Source organism: Molothrus ater, chromosome 11 (assembly GCF_012460135.2).
Source record: "Molothrus ater isolate BHLD 08-10-18 breed brown headed cowbird chromosome 11, BPBGC_Mater_1.1, whole genome shotgun sequence".
NCBI lineage: Eukaryota > Metazoa > Chordata > Aves > Passeriformes > Icteridae > Molothrus > Molothrus ater.
In genome coordinates this window covers 4,163,705-4,178,852 of record NC_050488.2, presented here as the reverse complement: position 1 = coordinate 4,178,852, position 15,148 = coordinate 4,163,705, and the positions used below count along the sequence as shown (strand labels likewise).

Sequence of the window (15,148 nt, the reverse complement as noted above, 5' to 3'; positions counted from 1 at the left end):
AAGAGAAGAAATATTGCCTCCTTATCGGGAAGAACCAGACTTTGAGGGACCAAGACAATTGATTTACAAGATGAGGGAGGGGTTGACACTAACAAGAAAACACCCATTGTTTGAAAAGAATTTTGGCATCGTGTATGAGATATATGAATATGCAACAGGCTATTACTTGTAAGGGTTAATCCTTTGTTAGCAAAGTGTGTTCTGAGGCAGAGCAGAGCACCCAGACATCTGTAATTCTTGGCCTTTTTTATTGTCCTTTATTGTCCTAACTCTTAATTGTCCAAATTCTTATTTCACTAATTTTTATTACTATTTTTGTAACTAATTTATTACTTTTAAAATTTTAAAACAAGTGATTGGCATTTTACACAGAAGGGGCAGATACCACACAAGAATCCAGCACAGTCTCCCCAGCTTTTTCATCTGGCTTCTATGAAGCACAATGCCCAGCGCTTGCACTGCACCGTCTTTTCATGTCTTCTGGTGATCAGAACCATCCCATGGCCAGCCCCAGGATAATCTGGGTGCCAAAGTCCTGTTGCCTGCAAACATCACACTCTATTTTACCCAGCTGGTGCTCATCTCAGCATATTTCCTGAGTTGGCTTCATGAATGTTTTCTTTATCTTGGCAGTTCTAGCAGATGTCCTTATTGCCCCTAAATTCTGCATGCTTTGTGTCCACTATCAGTGGGCATCCTTCTTCCCAAGCTTTCTCAACCTCCCTCTGGGTCTGAGATCAGTGAAACGTGCCCAGCCCTGAGTCTTAAAAGACAATTCTAGCAACAAGTACTTTGCTTTTCTAACACCTGGCCATCACTTCGAGCTTGTAGGCTGCTATGTGTGTCACAGGTTAAACGTCTGTTCTTGGGGATCAGGCTTGGAAGTGTGTAAAGGCCAGGCATGACAGGACGTGTTTACTTCAGGAAATGGGACGTATGGCCCAGTTTGCAAGAGGTGCCCGCCCGCGCCTTCCAGAGTGCCAGAACGCTCCCGGCGCCATTGCAGGGCTCAGGGCGCTGCCTTGTGGGCGAGAGCCGCCATGACAGCGCGGGCGCCGCGCGGCGGGGCCGGAGGGCGGGAAGGGGCGGGCGGGTGTGAGGGGCGGGGCGGTTCCTGCCCAGAGCCGAGCCCGCGCTGTTCGTGGGCGCATTCCCGCCGCGCTGTTGGGAGGGTGCAGTCGCTGCTCGGGCTCAGGGAGAAGCGTGCGGCCGCTGCGGGGTCCCAGTCCGCAGATCGGGCTGCTGGCCGAGGCTGCAGTGCCAGAGCTGCCGTGCGCCGTGGCGGTGCCGGAGCCCCCGACAGAGCCGGGCTGGCAGTGCCGACACCTGAGGGAAGCCCTGCCATGGCAGCGCCGGGGCCGCTGGGCAGAGCCGGGCTGGCAGTGCCGACACCTGAGGGAAGCCCGGCCATGGCAGCGCCGGGGCCGCTGGGCAGAGCCGGGCTGGCAGTGCCGACACCTGAGGGAAGCCCGGCCATGGCAGCGCCGGCGTCGCTCCTGCCCCGGGGCCGCCAGCAGGAGCGACGCCTGGGACCTGCCGGCAGACCGGCACTGCTTGGCCCTCTTCACTAGATCCGAGAGAGTAGCACCACAGATAGTAAAATGCTGAAAAATCTGATTTAAAACACCAGAGGGAAACCACAGAATTGAAAAAAAAAAGGAAGGTCTGGCAAAATATTCAGGGCATGAATGGGAAGACTGAAAAGATACCGAATCTAATTACTTAGATAATCTCAACTATATCAGGAGGAACATGAGGGTGAAAAAACGTTCCAAAAGTTTCGACAATAAAAAGGTCTGCCTGTGTCATTTTGTTAGTACATTAAACTCTGAAAAAGCAGTCAGGTATTTCTTTGTCCAGTGCTATGAATTTAATAGCAGGATTTGTTACAGTTGTCCCTCAAATACCCCACATAAAGGGAATTGAGTGCTTAGATTAAAGGGATGTCATCAGTTAGTAGATGTAGTTTTATGTTTTTTAGTAGTTCTGTAATAATTAGTTATTAAAAGAAGTCATTGTTCTGGCGATTGATGCTGATCTCTGATCCATCCATGCAGATTTCTTGGAAAGGCGATTTTTTTAGTAATAGGCTGTGGGAAAACAGGTGTTTTCTGCTGGTAACTGGAACAAACACGCTCCTTTTTGCGGTAAAAACAAAAGCAACCTTATGACACTGCTGCTTCTTCTCCACATCTCCTAATGACAGTGAGCTGCTGGAGCTGGGGCTGATGGCCTAGGATTCTGCATAGCTGTGAGAGGGCTCCCGTCCTGTCTAGTTGGACAGGAGCCATTGAGCACCAGCTCAGCCCTGGACGCTGTAAGGGCTAGCAGGAATGTCAAAGACCAAGGCAGGCTGGGTCCTGAGAAGTGCCCCCAGCCCTTCAGAAGTGGACAGGCTCTGCCTGTCTTTTATGCCTCCACTGCTCCCTGTGCAGAGACATTCAAGAATTCCTTGGGGATCCGAATCCCCTTCAGGTTGGTGTCTTTCTGCCTGGCCCACCAGCCAGGAGGGTACAAGTGCTGTGCTGTGCCAGGCCCTGCCCCAGGAGCCCTTGCCCTGCCCTGTCCCGTGAGTCTGGGCTTCAGCTTCGTGCCCAACTTGGAAAAGCGCTGGAGAAAGAGCAGGGACACCCTGGATCTCCATAAGGGACAGCTTTTCATTTCTTTATCAGCCAACATGGGAGGACAACGATGCCTTTGCGGAGCTAGGAGTGAGGCACGGCCAGTGCAATGCCAGGGATTGCCTTTACCCTGGAGGTAGAGAGGAGGCAGAGGAAGAGGAACAAGTTGGGAAGCTGCTCCCAGGGCTCTGCAGGGAAACCACATCTTGGCAAGGGCTCAAAGCGCAAAGAACTTGAAGAGCTTGGCCAGACAACCTTATGTGGATACGCTTTGTCCTCAGTGCCATAAACTTCTTTGCTTCCCCAGGCCCTGGCAATTGCTCCTGTGCTCCTCCTGTGCTGCCGAGGGCACCCACAGGCGCTGCTCTGGCCTGAGAAACAGCACAGACAGATGGGAGTGTGACACCTGTGCTGGGCTCGGAACATGTAGGAGTCAAAGCCCCCCTGTGTCCCTGGGCTGGGGGCAGTGCCCAGGCCAGGCTTGGCAGAGCGCGTCCACTGCTGGAGGGCTGGGGGCACTGCTCTGGCCTGGCCTTGCAAGATTCTGTGTGTCTCTGGGCTGTTGTATGGCTACAATCCGGCCAGCTTGAACCCTAGCCCACATGGTCTTACATGGACAAAAACAAAAGACGAGACGCGCTCTTCTGCACGTGGGGATGAGTGTCCTGTTTAATGGCTTGGGATGGGACACCTCTGGTCCGGCAACCACCCACGTGGAAAAGACGGCATGACATACCTGCAGTGGAGTTTTATACCCAAGTGATGGGGGCAGGAAAAGAGGACCACAGCCAATGGAATACCACTGGGGAGCGGCGAGGGGAGGGGGAACAGACCACCAGGGTGTATAGAAAGGGGGGTGTGTGGGGGATAGACCATGTGATGGGAGAGGGGGAATACTCGACATACCATACTCAGTACAAATTTCCCATCACCCAGTGCAAAAAGTGCAATACAGCATGGTCTGACCTTGGCCTGGGAAACCACATCTTGACAAGGGCTCAAAGGCGCAAAAGAACTTGAAGAGCTTGGCCAGACAACCTTATGTGGATACGCTTTGTCCTCAGTGCCATAAACTTCTTTGCTTCCCCAGGCCCTGGCAATTGCTCCTGTGCTCCTCCTGTGCTGCCGAGGGCACCCACAGGCGCTGCTCTGGCCTGAGAAACAGCACAGACAGATGGGAGTGTGACACCTGTGCTGGGCTCGGAACATGTAGGATCAAAGACCCCCTGTGTCCCTGGGCTGGGGGCAGTGCCCAGGCCAGGCTTGGCAGAGCGCGTCCACTGCTGGAGGGCTGGGGCACTGCTCTGGCCTGGGCCTTGCAAGATTCTGTGTGTCTCTGGGCTGTGTATGTCTACAATAATCCGGCCAGCTTGAACCCTAGCCCACATTGTCCTTACATGGACAAAAACATCGACATACCATACTCAGTACAAATTTCCATCACAGTGCAAAACAACAACTAAATAAACTATTTAGTGCAATACAGCATGGTCTGACCTTGGCCTGGGCAATCTTTGACATTCTTGCTTGCCCTTACAGCCTCCAGGGCTGAGTCAGAGCTCAATGGCTCCAGGCTGGCCAGACAGTCAGGACTGGGGCCTTCTCATGGCTCCCCAGATTTGGAGGCCTTCAGCCCCAGCTCTCATAGCCGCAGGCCATTGGGTCTGGCGCACCAAATTCTGTCTGCAGAGACCAGCAGCCACAGCAGGCCCCAACACGCAGCGTGGCAGCAGGCGCTGCCATCCTCCTCGCTGGACAGCAGCAGCCCCAGCACATCAAGGTCAATGTACAGCAGCTCCCCTGACTCTGAGGACAGGGTGCATTCCAGACGTGCTGGGCCTGGCCGCGGGCGAAGCCGCTCTGGCCAGCAAGGTCGGGCTCCAAATCGACTTGTGCCCTTGAGGAGTCAGCGTTACAGGAGCAGCAGTACAAGACCATGGGCTGAGAGACCCCGACGAAGGGAGACACCTGCGCGGGCGTCCCCACAACACAACGGCTCCCTCCAGCAAGAGCTGGCCCAGAGCCCACCTGTCTGCTCCAGGCGTTGCTGTGAAAGAAGCAGCGGGACAGGGCCAAGGGCTGAGAGGCCCACGCAAAGGGAGCCATCATCGGGGACGCCCCCCAGACGCAGCTGCTCCCGCTGGCTGCTTGTGGCAGCAGGCAGTGTGGGGGATCAGAGCAGACGCAGGGGGAGGCAGGAGCTGCTCGGCCATGCGGGTGCTGGGAGCCTCCCTCCTGCCCAAGTGGGGCCCAGCTGGGCCAGGGGGCAGCTCCTGGGACAGCCGTGCCCGCAATGGCCCCTGCTCTGCAAGCCTCCAGCCCTGCCCATCAGCCAGGCAGGGACAGAGCAGCCTTGGGGCCGATGCTGCTGCAGGCTCAGAGCCCCGCAGAGCTGCTCATGCCCACTGCCACTGGCTCTGTCCCCTGCAGCCTGCATGCTGTGTCGCCGTGCCGAGGCTGACCCCTGTGCCTCCCCAGGCCCTGGCAGCTGCTCCTGTGCTGCTCCTGCACTGCCCAGGGCACCCACGGGCCCTGCTCAGGCCTGACGCAGAGCAGAACCAGCTGGGGCTGTGACAGCTCTGCTGCTCTGGGCACGGCTCTTGGGCAAAGCACCCGCCTGTCCCTGGGCTGGGCTTGGCAGTGCCCAGGCTGGGCTTGGCAGAGCCCATCCGCTCCTGGAGGGCTGGGGGCACTGCTCTGGCCTGGCCTGGCCCTGGGGTCCCTTGACATTCCTGCTTGCCCATGCATCCACCAGGGATGGGCTGGAGCTCCATGGCCCCGGCCTGGCCGCACAGTCAGGACTGGAGCCTTCCCGTGGCTCCCCAGGACACAAGAGCCTCAGCCCCAGCTCCCAAACACGGCCTAACAGGGTTTGCTGATATTGAGCCCTGTTAGACCTTTGAAAGGATTTTGAAAGTAACGTTGTTTGGCAACTCCTTCAAGAAACAAACGTGACTCGCTTCTAATCACTAAAAGGTTTATTGGTTTGCTTGCACTTCCTATAGGGTATCCTTATGCTTCCTTCGGCGTTCCAGAAAATAATGAAAACCTAACAAATTCTTCCGAGAAGTTTCTGAATCCACTATTAGGAGAAGTCTCTACATTCACTATCCTTACATACAGTTAAGTAGCTGCACCTGTAACATACAAAGATGTAGTGGTTTACCTGACTGGACCACACAACGAGATGTTATACACACCGGTACACTAAAAAACGTCTCTTCCCTCTTCATTACAAATTTAAAGCTCTTCTCGAGGTCCTGAATTCATTTTGCATGCACATTCATACCTGCAATCCCTCCCCAGGCTCAGCTTTCACCCAGGCTTACCAGGGAACAGATGTTACATACTCACCTCAAGCAATAATCTACGTCTGTCTTCCTAATCCTCTTTTTCTTCACTGAGTTCTACCAATCTACAAAATAACTGTGGACCCTCTGCACAAAAGAAACAACCAATTAATAGGCTTAAACGCTTGTGATTGTGCTGCTGCTTCTAACAATCATGACCAACACTGCACTAAAAGCAGAAATCAATTCTTCACCATCCTTCCTGTTCTCCTGCCCCCCACCACACCTTGGCTTCAGCAGAAATGTTCCCTACTGCGGCCTGCTGTGCTAAGAACATGGAAAGAAAGGCAGCAGCAGTTTTCCTCAACATGCTGCAATCTGAATTGCAGTGAAATGGCAGCTCTTTCATTTGAAGCTCAGCACCAGCACCCCCCATCTTCCCCCAGAACTGAGGCCTGCTGAGGCCTGAGCTCTCCATTTCAACACACCCTGTAAATCAGGCTGGCTGGAAGATTGCAGGCCGCTAACTGTGTGAACGCAGCAGTGCCTTTCATCACTGCTATCCAATCAGTCTCATGGAAGGCACATCCTTTAAGCTTGTCTTAAGACTCTATTCTACAAAATAGAACCAGCAATTGTTTTGGTGGCCTGTGCAGGTTTTGGGCACTGTGTATGTTTCCTTTGGTTGTTGTTGTCTTTGTTTCTAAATACAAAATTGACTGGATTCAGAAGAGAAAGCCCCAGATGCATTAGCACAAAGAACCCCAGGGACATATGTGGCTCACAAGAAGAACACTCAAACGTTTCTAACGGTAACACCAGAAAGAGAGGAAAAAGTTAAAGATGATTTAAATACCTGAAAGGATCCAAAATGTCTAGGTAACCTGACAAGGGACTAAGTTTCTGGTAAACTCTACAAGTCCAGATTCCTATTCGGTAATTGTCTGAAAGACAAGAAAGCCAGAAATCTGCTTGGCCTCTATTTTACCAGGACTTTCTCACAGGATTCTACCACAACTTGGACCACAAATAAGGGTGGCAAATTTTTGACTAGAAAACTTTCATAACTAGGCAGCATTCTTTCCTCCTCCCTGAATTCCAGGAAGGGTTTAAAAGGAAAAAAAATAGAAAAGGGGTTGAAGAAATTCTGTCATACCTCTTAGGCGTTCATCATCTTTGGAGAAGAAAAAAACTCTAGCACTTCCTGTGCGTGGTAAAGAAAGAAACCTAGACAAGGACAAAGGGATTTGAGCATCCTAAATTGTACTATCAAATTCCATGGACATGACTTCAAACTGTAGTGCTTCAGAGAAATGGTATCCATTGAAAAGCTTTATTCCCTAGGAACCCCAAATAGAGCTTTTTATTTTACAAAACCCACTTTTAAAGAGAAAACTGACCGTGTCTTTGGCTTTTAGCCAAACTCACTTTGGAGTTGGTCAAACCAAAATGACCCAGTTAATTTCTTGTGCTCAACTCTCTTTTCCCATATTCATCTTCACATCAAATGTGCTGCTGGGAGTTTTGACTCTGTGCAGCACAAACGATTTTCCGAGATGACTTTGGTTGCTCAGAGGTGTGCAATGTCCCTTTCCCGTTTCCTGAGTTAATATTCCCACAGCATCCAACTACTACAGCCAAGTAGACAACAAAGAGAAATGGAACTTGCGTTTCTTGGTCCTGTTCAATCTCTGACATCTCAGGTTCATCATCACCCTCAGAACTGCTGTCTTGGAAACGTGGATCCTCTTGCCATGTGGCTTTTACCGGCTTTATTGTTCCAAGGGCATAAGGCTCTGCAATGACAGCACCCATAGAGAAAAAAAAGCCAAAACCAGATTCTTCCCCTACTGGTCAGGAAAAATTCCTCCTTTCAAGTGAAATACTTAGAGTGGAGAAGACAGATTTAGGAAGGACAGAATCTGCCCCTGCCAGATTTTCTAAGCTACATCTCTGCTCCACTTTGTTCTAGGGATCCCTTATGTATTCTTAAACATTTGTCATTGCATTCAGAAGACCATGAATACCTTCTCAGATCAGCACAAGTGTGGGGGACTCGTTGCTTTGTGCTGTTGCGTTGGGTTTTTTAATATTGTGGATAACTTCTCGCGGTTTCTTTTCTCTCCTACGTGACTGGGACTCGATTTAATGTTGTTTCATCTTCATTTCAGACGGCCTCATTTTATCTAAGGTTAGGACACCCCAAAGATCATGTGTCATTCCGTTTCCTTTTTCTAAAGGTCCAAGAGTAGAATTCAGTAACAAACAGAATGCTCATGGATCTTGGGGTCAGCTCCCGGACTTGGCTCCTCCCTCTACATTAACGCACATTTCCTTTAAAATCTTGTTGGGTTCTATGAAACTTGATATGACTGGTGTGTCGCCTTTTAACCCGTTTGAGGAATTCAGGGCATGAGAACCAGCTTTTCCACCACTCAGCAAAAACCCCAATGCCTTCTCAAAGCACGCCTTTCAGAATTCCTGAGATGCAAGCAAGAGTTACCTCTCATTAATCTACCACAGCCCTGGCAAGCAGAAATGAAGATCAAAATGCTTCTGCCTAATTACTGACTTCTGCTGCTGAAAATCCCCTGGACCCTGACCTTCTTTACACCGTATTGCCCTACAGTGCCTGCCAGAAGCTCTTCCTTAGCAATGGCATGTCAGAAGGGTTCTGCTGTTGCCTTCTTTGATGCCCAACTCCTCTGTGCTTTCAAAGAAGGAAAACTTGAAAGTACTCAGCTTCTGAGCTGTGTCGTTCTCAGGCAAAGGTCCCTAATGGTCATGTGGGGCAGAGTCCTGTGCATCCTCTTTGCCCCAGGGTATTTCCTCCGTCTATTCCGGTTTGTTCTTTGAAGGTCCAATCAAGTCTTTCAAATCCGCAGCAATACTGTAAAAGTTGTCTTCAGCCACTTGAGGCAGTGTCTCACTCTCTTCTTCTTTTTTTGGCTTTACTGAAATGAAATTGTTAAAAGATAGCAACACAGCACACGTCCTTTTCAGAGACAGCTTCCCTAAGAGCCACCTTGCTCTGAATGTCTCCCTAAGCATATCCAAGCCCATTAAGGAGTGGTTCATTATCAAGGGTAAGCAGTGGGGAAACATCACAGGTTGGAGTCTAAAGGCAGGAACAAGAGTCCTTTGTAATAAGCCACGTCCTTAATTGACTTTTCACTGAATACACGGTTACACAGAAATCAAGGTATCTAGCACAGACTTCTTTCCTGCCAATAGAAACATCAAGAGCTGATATGGTTTTCTCACAGACCTGCACATCTCAAGGTCCCTGCACTGACCGTTCTCACCTTCACTTCCGGCAAGCAACACATGGACTAGAAAGAAAAGATGACGCTACGTGCTGCTGTTGGAGGTCCCAGCTGAGGTCCGACGTCGCTGGTGGGAGCGGCTGCTCCTGCGGGATGTCCCCAACGGCGTCCTCCTGTGCCTGGGCCTCTCAGCACTCGCTGCTGTCCTCCTGCTCCTGTCCTGGCGACTCCTGGACCGCACAGTTTGAGTGGAGGCCCGGCGCTGCTGGCGGGAGCGGCTGCGTCTGGGGGGCGTCCCCGATGACGTGTCCCTTCGCCTGGGCCTCTCAGTCCTTGGCCTTGTCCCACTGCTCCTGTCACGTCGACTCCTGGACCGGACAGGTGCACTCTGGGCCCAGCTTTGCTGGCGGGAGCGGCTGCGTCTGTGGGATGTCTGTGACGGTGTCTCCCTTTGCCTGGTCCTCTCTGCTCTTGGCCCTGTCCCACTGTTCCTGTCACAGGGACTCCTGGACCGGACAGGTGGACTCTGGGCCCAGCCTTGCTGGCGGGAGCGGCTGCGTCTGGGGGATGTCCGTGCAGGTGTCTCCCTTTGCCTGGGCCTCTCAGTCCTTGGCCTTGTTCTGTTGCTTCTGTCACGGCGACTCCTTGATTGGATGGGTTGATTTGGGGCCTGACCTTGCTGGCGGGAGCGACTGCGTCTGGGGGATGCCCCTGACGATGTCTCCCTTTGCCTGGGCCTCTCAGCCCTTGGCCCTGTTTCGCTGCTCCTTTCATGGCGACTCCTGGAGTGGACAGCTGGACTCTGGGCCCAACCTTGCTGGCGGGAGCGGTTGTGTTGGGGGGACGCCCATGCAGGTGTCTCCCTTCGTCGGGGTATCTCAGCCCTTGGTCTTGTACTGCTGCTCCTGTAACGCTGACTCCTCAAGGGCACAAGTCGATTTGGGGCCCGACCTTGCTGGCCAGAGCGGCTTTGCCCGCGGCCAGGCCCAGCACGTCTGGAATGCACCCTGTCCTCAGAGTCAGGGGAGCTGCTGTACATTGACCTTGATGTGCTGGGGCTGCTGCTGTCCAGCGAGGAGGATGGCAGCGCCTGCTGCCATGCTGCGTGTTGGGGCCTGCTGTGGCTGCTGGTCTCTGCAGACAGAATTTGGTGCGCCAGACCCAATGGCCTGCGGCTATGAGAGCTGCTGCTGAAGGGCTCCAAATCCGGGGAGCCATGAGAAGGCCCCAGTCCTGACTGTCTGGCCAGCCTGGAGCCATTGAGCTCTGACTCAGCCCTGGAGGCTGTAAGGGCAAGCAGGAATGTCAAAGGCCCCCCAGGCCCAGGCCAGGCCAGGCCAGAGCAGTGCCCCCAGCCCTCCAGCAGTGGACGCGCTCTGCCAAGCCTGGCCTGGGCACTGCCCCCAGCCCAGGGACACCGGGGTTTGACCCATACCCGTTCCAAGCCCAGCACAGGTGTCACACTCCCATCTGTCTGTGCTGTTTCTCAGGCCAGAGCAGCGCCTGTGGGTGCCCTCGGCAGCACAGGAGGAGCACAGGAGCAATTGCCAGGGCCTGGGGAGGCAAACAGGCTCATAGCACTGAGAACAAAGTGTGCCAGAAGGTGGTTGTCTGGCCAAAAGCTTCTGGTTCTTCCCGCTTTGAGGCCTTGTGGAGACACAGGTTCCCTGCAGATCCCCAGGTGCAGCATCCCAACTTACCCCTCTTCCTCTGCCTCCTCTCTGCCTCCAGGGTAAAGGCAATCCCTGGCATTGCACTGGCCATGCCTCACTCCTAGCTCCGCAAAGGCATCGTTGTCCTCCCATGTCGGCTGCCTGATGGAGAAAGGAAGAGATGATGAATTTCTGCTGCCCTCCCCTCACGGAGATCCAGGGTGTCCCTGCTCTTTCTCCAGTGCTTTTCCAAGTTGGGCACAAAGCTGAAGCCCAGATTCACGGGACAGGGGAGGGCCAGGGCGCCTGGGGCAGGGCCTGGCACAGCACAGCACTTGTACCCTCCTGGCTGGTGGGCCAGGCAGAAGGACACCAACCTGAAGGGGATTCGGATCCCCAGGAGAAACAGGTCGACAAGGAATGTCTCACTGTCTCTGCACAGGGGGCACTTGAGGCATAAAAGACCAGCGCGCATGGCCTGTCCCTGCAGGGCAAACACAGGCAGGGTGAGCGAGGCCCTGCTGCTGCTGCTGCTGCTGCTGAGCACCTGCTGTGCCCCAGGGCTGAGGGAAGGGCTCCAACCTGGATGCAGTCCCTGTGGAACCAGGCCCTTATGCACATTGGGCACACCAGGGTTGTGAAGGTCATTCTGTCCTCCACAGGCTCCAGGCAGATGGAGCAAATGGTGTCCGGCTCTGGAGTCACCTCCACCTCCTGCTCTGGACGGTGCTCAGGGCAGAAGGAGCTGGGGGCAAAGCAAAGGGGAAAGTGAGAAACGCTGGATCCTTCCCCAGTGATGGCCAGAAAGGGAGAGGAGGTACCTGAATGGAGTAACGTATAAATTGACACAGCCGCCCTCCTTGGCACAGGGCAGGTGGAACCATCTGTCACACTCCGGCACAGAGCACATGATGGTTGCCCCGCTCTGGCCGCAGACGCAGCAGTACTGGAAAGAGCCAAGCAGCCCCATCAGCAGCAGCAGCAGCCTCGAGGGCTCCCCTGGCAGCCCCACGGCTCCGGGCAGGGCGCAGGATGTGGCCGCTGCCGGGTCCCAGCCCACAGAGCCGCCTGGTGGAGGAGGGAGGCTCCTGTGCCAGGGCCTCTGTGCCACAGCTGCTGGGAGCCAGACTTTGTCGCGGCTGTTGGGCCGGCCTTTCTTTCCTGCTCTCTGCGCTAAGCTCTGGCAAACCTCGCCAGGCACAAATCTCCCTGCTCTTGTCACGCTCTCACCTTCTGTGCCGCCCGCCGGACTGCAATTAGGAGATCCCGAGGGAGAAAGCCCATGAGTCCAACGCGGTCCATCTCTTGGCGAGGCAGCAGAGTGGCGAAGAACTGCAGGCAAGGGGAGGAGCTGATGAGGAGAGGGCGGCAGGAGCTGCTCATTGCAACGGTGGAGGGAGCGCCCCGAGTCACTCACCATGCAGAACACGTGGGCACAGAGCCCACCCTTCTCCAGTTTCTCACCGCACATGTCCGGGTCAGCCTCGGCACGGCGACACAGCATGCAGGCTGCAGGGGACAGAGCCAGTGGCAGCGGGCATGAGCAGCTCTGCGGGGCTCTGAGCCTGCAGCAGCATCGGCCCCAAGGCTGCTCTGTCCCTGCCTGGCTGATGGGCAGGGCTGGAGGCCTTGCAGAGCAGGGGCCATTGAGGGCACGGCTGTCCCAGGAGCTGCCCCCTGGCCCAGCTGGGCCCCACTTGGGCAGGAGGGAGGCTCCCGGCCCCGGCATGGCTGAGCAGCTCCTGCCTCCCCCTGCCTCTGCTCTGATCCCCACACTGCCTGCTGCCACAAGAGCCCCTGGGCCAGGCTGTCAGAGGGCTGCTTTGCCCTCACCTGCCTCCCTGGCACCAGGGCCATCCTGCTTGCTGTCAGCCATGGCAGCAGTCTGCGCTGAGTCCCTCTCCTGGAGTGACATTGTCGCTTGAGGTGTTTGTCCTTTCTCTCTATGGGAGGAAGAAGAGTGGGGGGGAGTTTTCAGAACAGGCCCAGAGCCACGAGGGCTCTACTCCCTGCTCAGCCCTGCGTGAGCCCTGCTCCTGTCCGCCTTCTCCTCCCGTCGCTGCGTTAAGGAACACCACAGTGTCCTCTGGCTGTTCCTCCGCTGATTCTGGGAAGGGAGAGGCAGGTGAGCCTGCAGCACAGGCCCAGAGCCCCGAGGTGTGGGGCCCCTCTGGTCCCTGAGCAGCCACGTCCCTGCCCTACCTTCTCCTCCCGTCGTCAGGTCGCACTGACACTCGGCCTGAGCCCAGCGTTCCCTTTTGTGGCCTTGGTCGCACAGGTCACAATGGCCACTCTGACATCAGCACCGTGTACCCAAAATTGGGGCAGCCATGGCCTCAGGTCCCTGGCATCCACTTGTGGCGGCCCCCTCGGGCACCGAGGCTCTGAGATCGGTCCGAGCATTTGCTCAGGGCGGAAGCAGGGCCAGGACTCCTGCAGCAAGTGCAGGGTCAAATGCCAGGCCCTGGGGCAGCCATCGAGGGTGGTACTGCAGGCAGGAAGGTGCTGTTCAGGCACTGCCACGCCAGGGCTCCGGCCCCGGCCAAGGGAAATCTCTGCTCCTGCCCCTGGCAGCCGGTGGCCCAGAGAGCCGGTGCGGAGTCTCCTGCACGGCAGAGATTCAAACCCTGCTCTAGGTGAACTGACCTTTTCCTCAAGACCTGTCTGGAGAAAACTAAGATGAACCTGATTTGATGCTGCTGCTGATCACCACTGGCTACAGGAGATAAACCTGGAGACCACCACAGCTGCCTCCAGACCTCTGTTATCCTGTCATCCTATGAACTAATAACTTTGACATTTCATATAAATGGAAAAATTTGTATTAAGCTCCTTAGAAACGTCATCTTTTCTACTGACACTGTGGAAACACAGAAAATTCACTAAGAATGTTCTGTGTACGTTTGACAGGAGTGCTTGCAACAGTTCTCAACCCAAGTCAAAGGCAGGAGGATGCTTTTCCTGCATTATAGGAACTTTGCCAGTTTGGTCCATGCTTTCCTACTAGAAAATACCTTGGAAAGAAATCAGGAAGAGACGCACAAACAATTCTTGTCAATTTTTGTCATTGATGTCTATGTAAACATGCTCCTGGAAATCCAGATCCATGACTTCTAGAACAAGCAGTGGGATCTCTGGGAAGCAGGGCAGGGGCTGACAGGCAGGGACACCCTGCACCTGCCTGATGCTGGGGCAGCAGGAGTTTGTCCATTTTCCTGTCTCCATGGGGAGAGCCACCTTGGCTGGGAAACGATCCCTTCACTGGTCTAGGATGGAGGCACAGCCAGTGCAATGCCCGGGAGTGCCTTTACCCTGGAGACAGGGAGGAGGCAGAGGAAGAGGGGGAAGTTGGGAAGCTGCACCCGGGGCTCTGCAGGGCTCCCGGCCAGGGCTCGAAGCACAAGGAGCCAGAAGAGCTTGGCCGGACAATCCCGAGCTCTGGACGCTTTGTCCTCAGCACCGGGAACCCGTTTGCTTCTCCAGGCCCTGGGCACTGCTCCGGTGCTGCTCCTGCAACTTACACACAGACACACAGCTACCTGCTCTCTCTCAACCCTCTTCAGCACTGGACAGCGCAACACAGTAACATGTTCTCTTCAGTACATGGTCTAATTATTAATAGTCCTGCAAAGACTCACATTCAAAGCACACATACACACACACAAAAACCCCAAACCCTGGTACAAACCTTGCATCAACACAAAATGCATGTTGCTGTTCAGAAACACAGGGCAGCACTTTTGGCCAGTGCTTTTTCCTATTAGATCTTTCAAAGGATTTCAAAAGTGACATTGTTTGGCAACTTCTTCAAGGAACAAACTGGAGATGCTTCTGATGTTTTAAAGATTTATTGGTTTGCTTTCACTTTCCTTTTGGCATCCTTACACTTCACCCGGCATTCCAGAAAATTGTGAAAATCCAAAATAATATCAGGGGAAGTTTCTGAATTCATTCATGTTTCTCTCCAAGACTTTCTTGACATACATACAAGGAACTGGTCCTGGAACACGCACAGAAGCAGGGGTTTCCCTGACTCGACATTACAAGACACCGTTATAGACTCCAGTATACTAAAACACTTCTGTTGCCTGCTAATTACAGAGCCTGAAGCTCTTCTAGAGGCTTTCCCCAGTGCAATTTCAATTGGTCCCTCTCTGCTCAACTCTCTAAGCCTGTCCAGGTCTCGCTGAAGGGCAGCAGAGCCTTGTGGTGCCTCAGCCCCTGCTCCCGGTTCTGTCCCATCAGCAAACGCTGAGGCAGCGCTCTGTCCCTTCTGCCAGGTCACTGGGGAATAAGGCAAACAAGGCTGGCCCCAGCAC

The 15,148-nt window shown here is 54.1% G+C and overlaps 1 protein-coding gene and 1 long non-coding RNA gene across 2 annotated transcripts; both read right to left on the bottom strand.

Annotated features, from left to right (window-relative positions):
* Positions 1 to 5,581: 5,581 nt before the first annotated feature.
* Positions 5,582 to 6,005, bottom strand: LOC118691743 (uncharacterized). Its single transcript, XR_004981072.2, has 2 exons — positions 5,976 to 6,005; positions 5,582 to 5,758 (listed from the first exon to the last, which is right to left on the bottom strand). It is a non-coding gene; the product is annotated as an uncharacterized LOC118691743 (long non-coding RNA).
* A 4,438-nt stretch (positions 6,006 to 10,443) lies between these two features.
* On the bottom strand, positions 10,444 to 12,744 carry LOC129046797 (PHD finger protein 7-like). The gene is given in 8 exon segments (XM_054516075.1): positions 10,444 to 10,731; positions 10,878 to 10,991; positions 11,207 to 11,382; positions 11,385 to 11,574; positions 11,651 to 11,775; positions 12,060 to 12,161; positions 12,247 to 12,338; positions 12,663 to 12,744. Coding segments are annotated over 8 exon segments (1,164 nt in total). The 3' UTR covers positions 10,444 to 10,448.
* Positions 12,745 to 15,148: the final 2,404 nt, after the last annotated feature.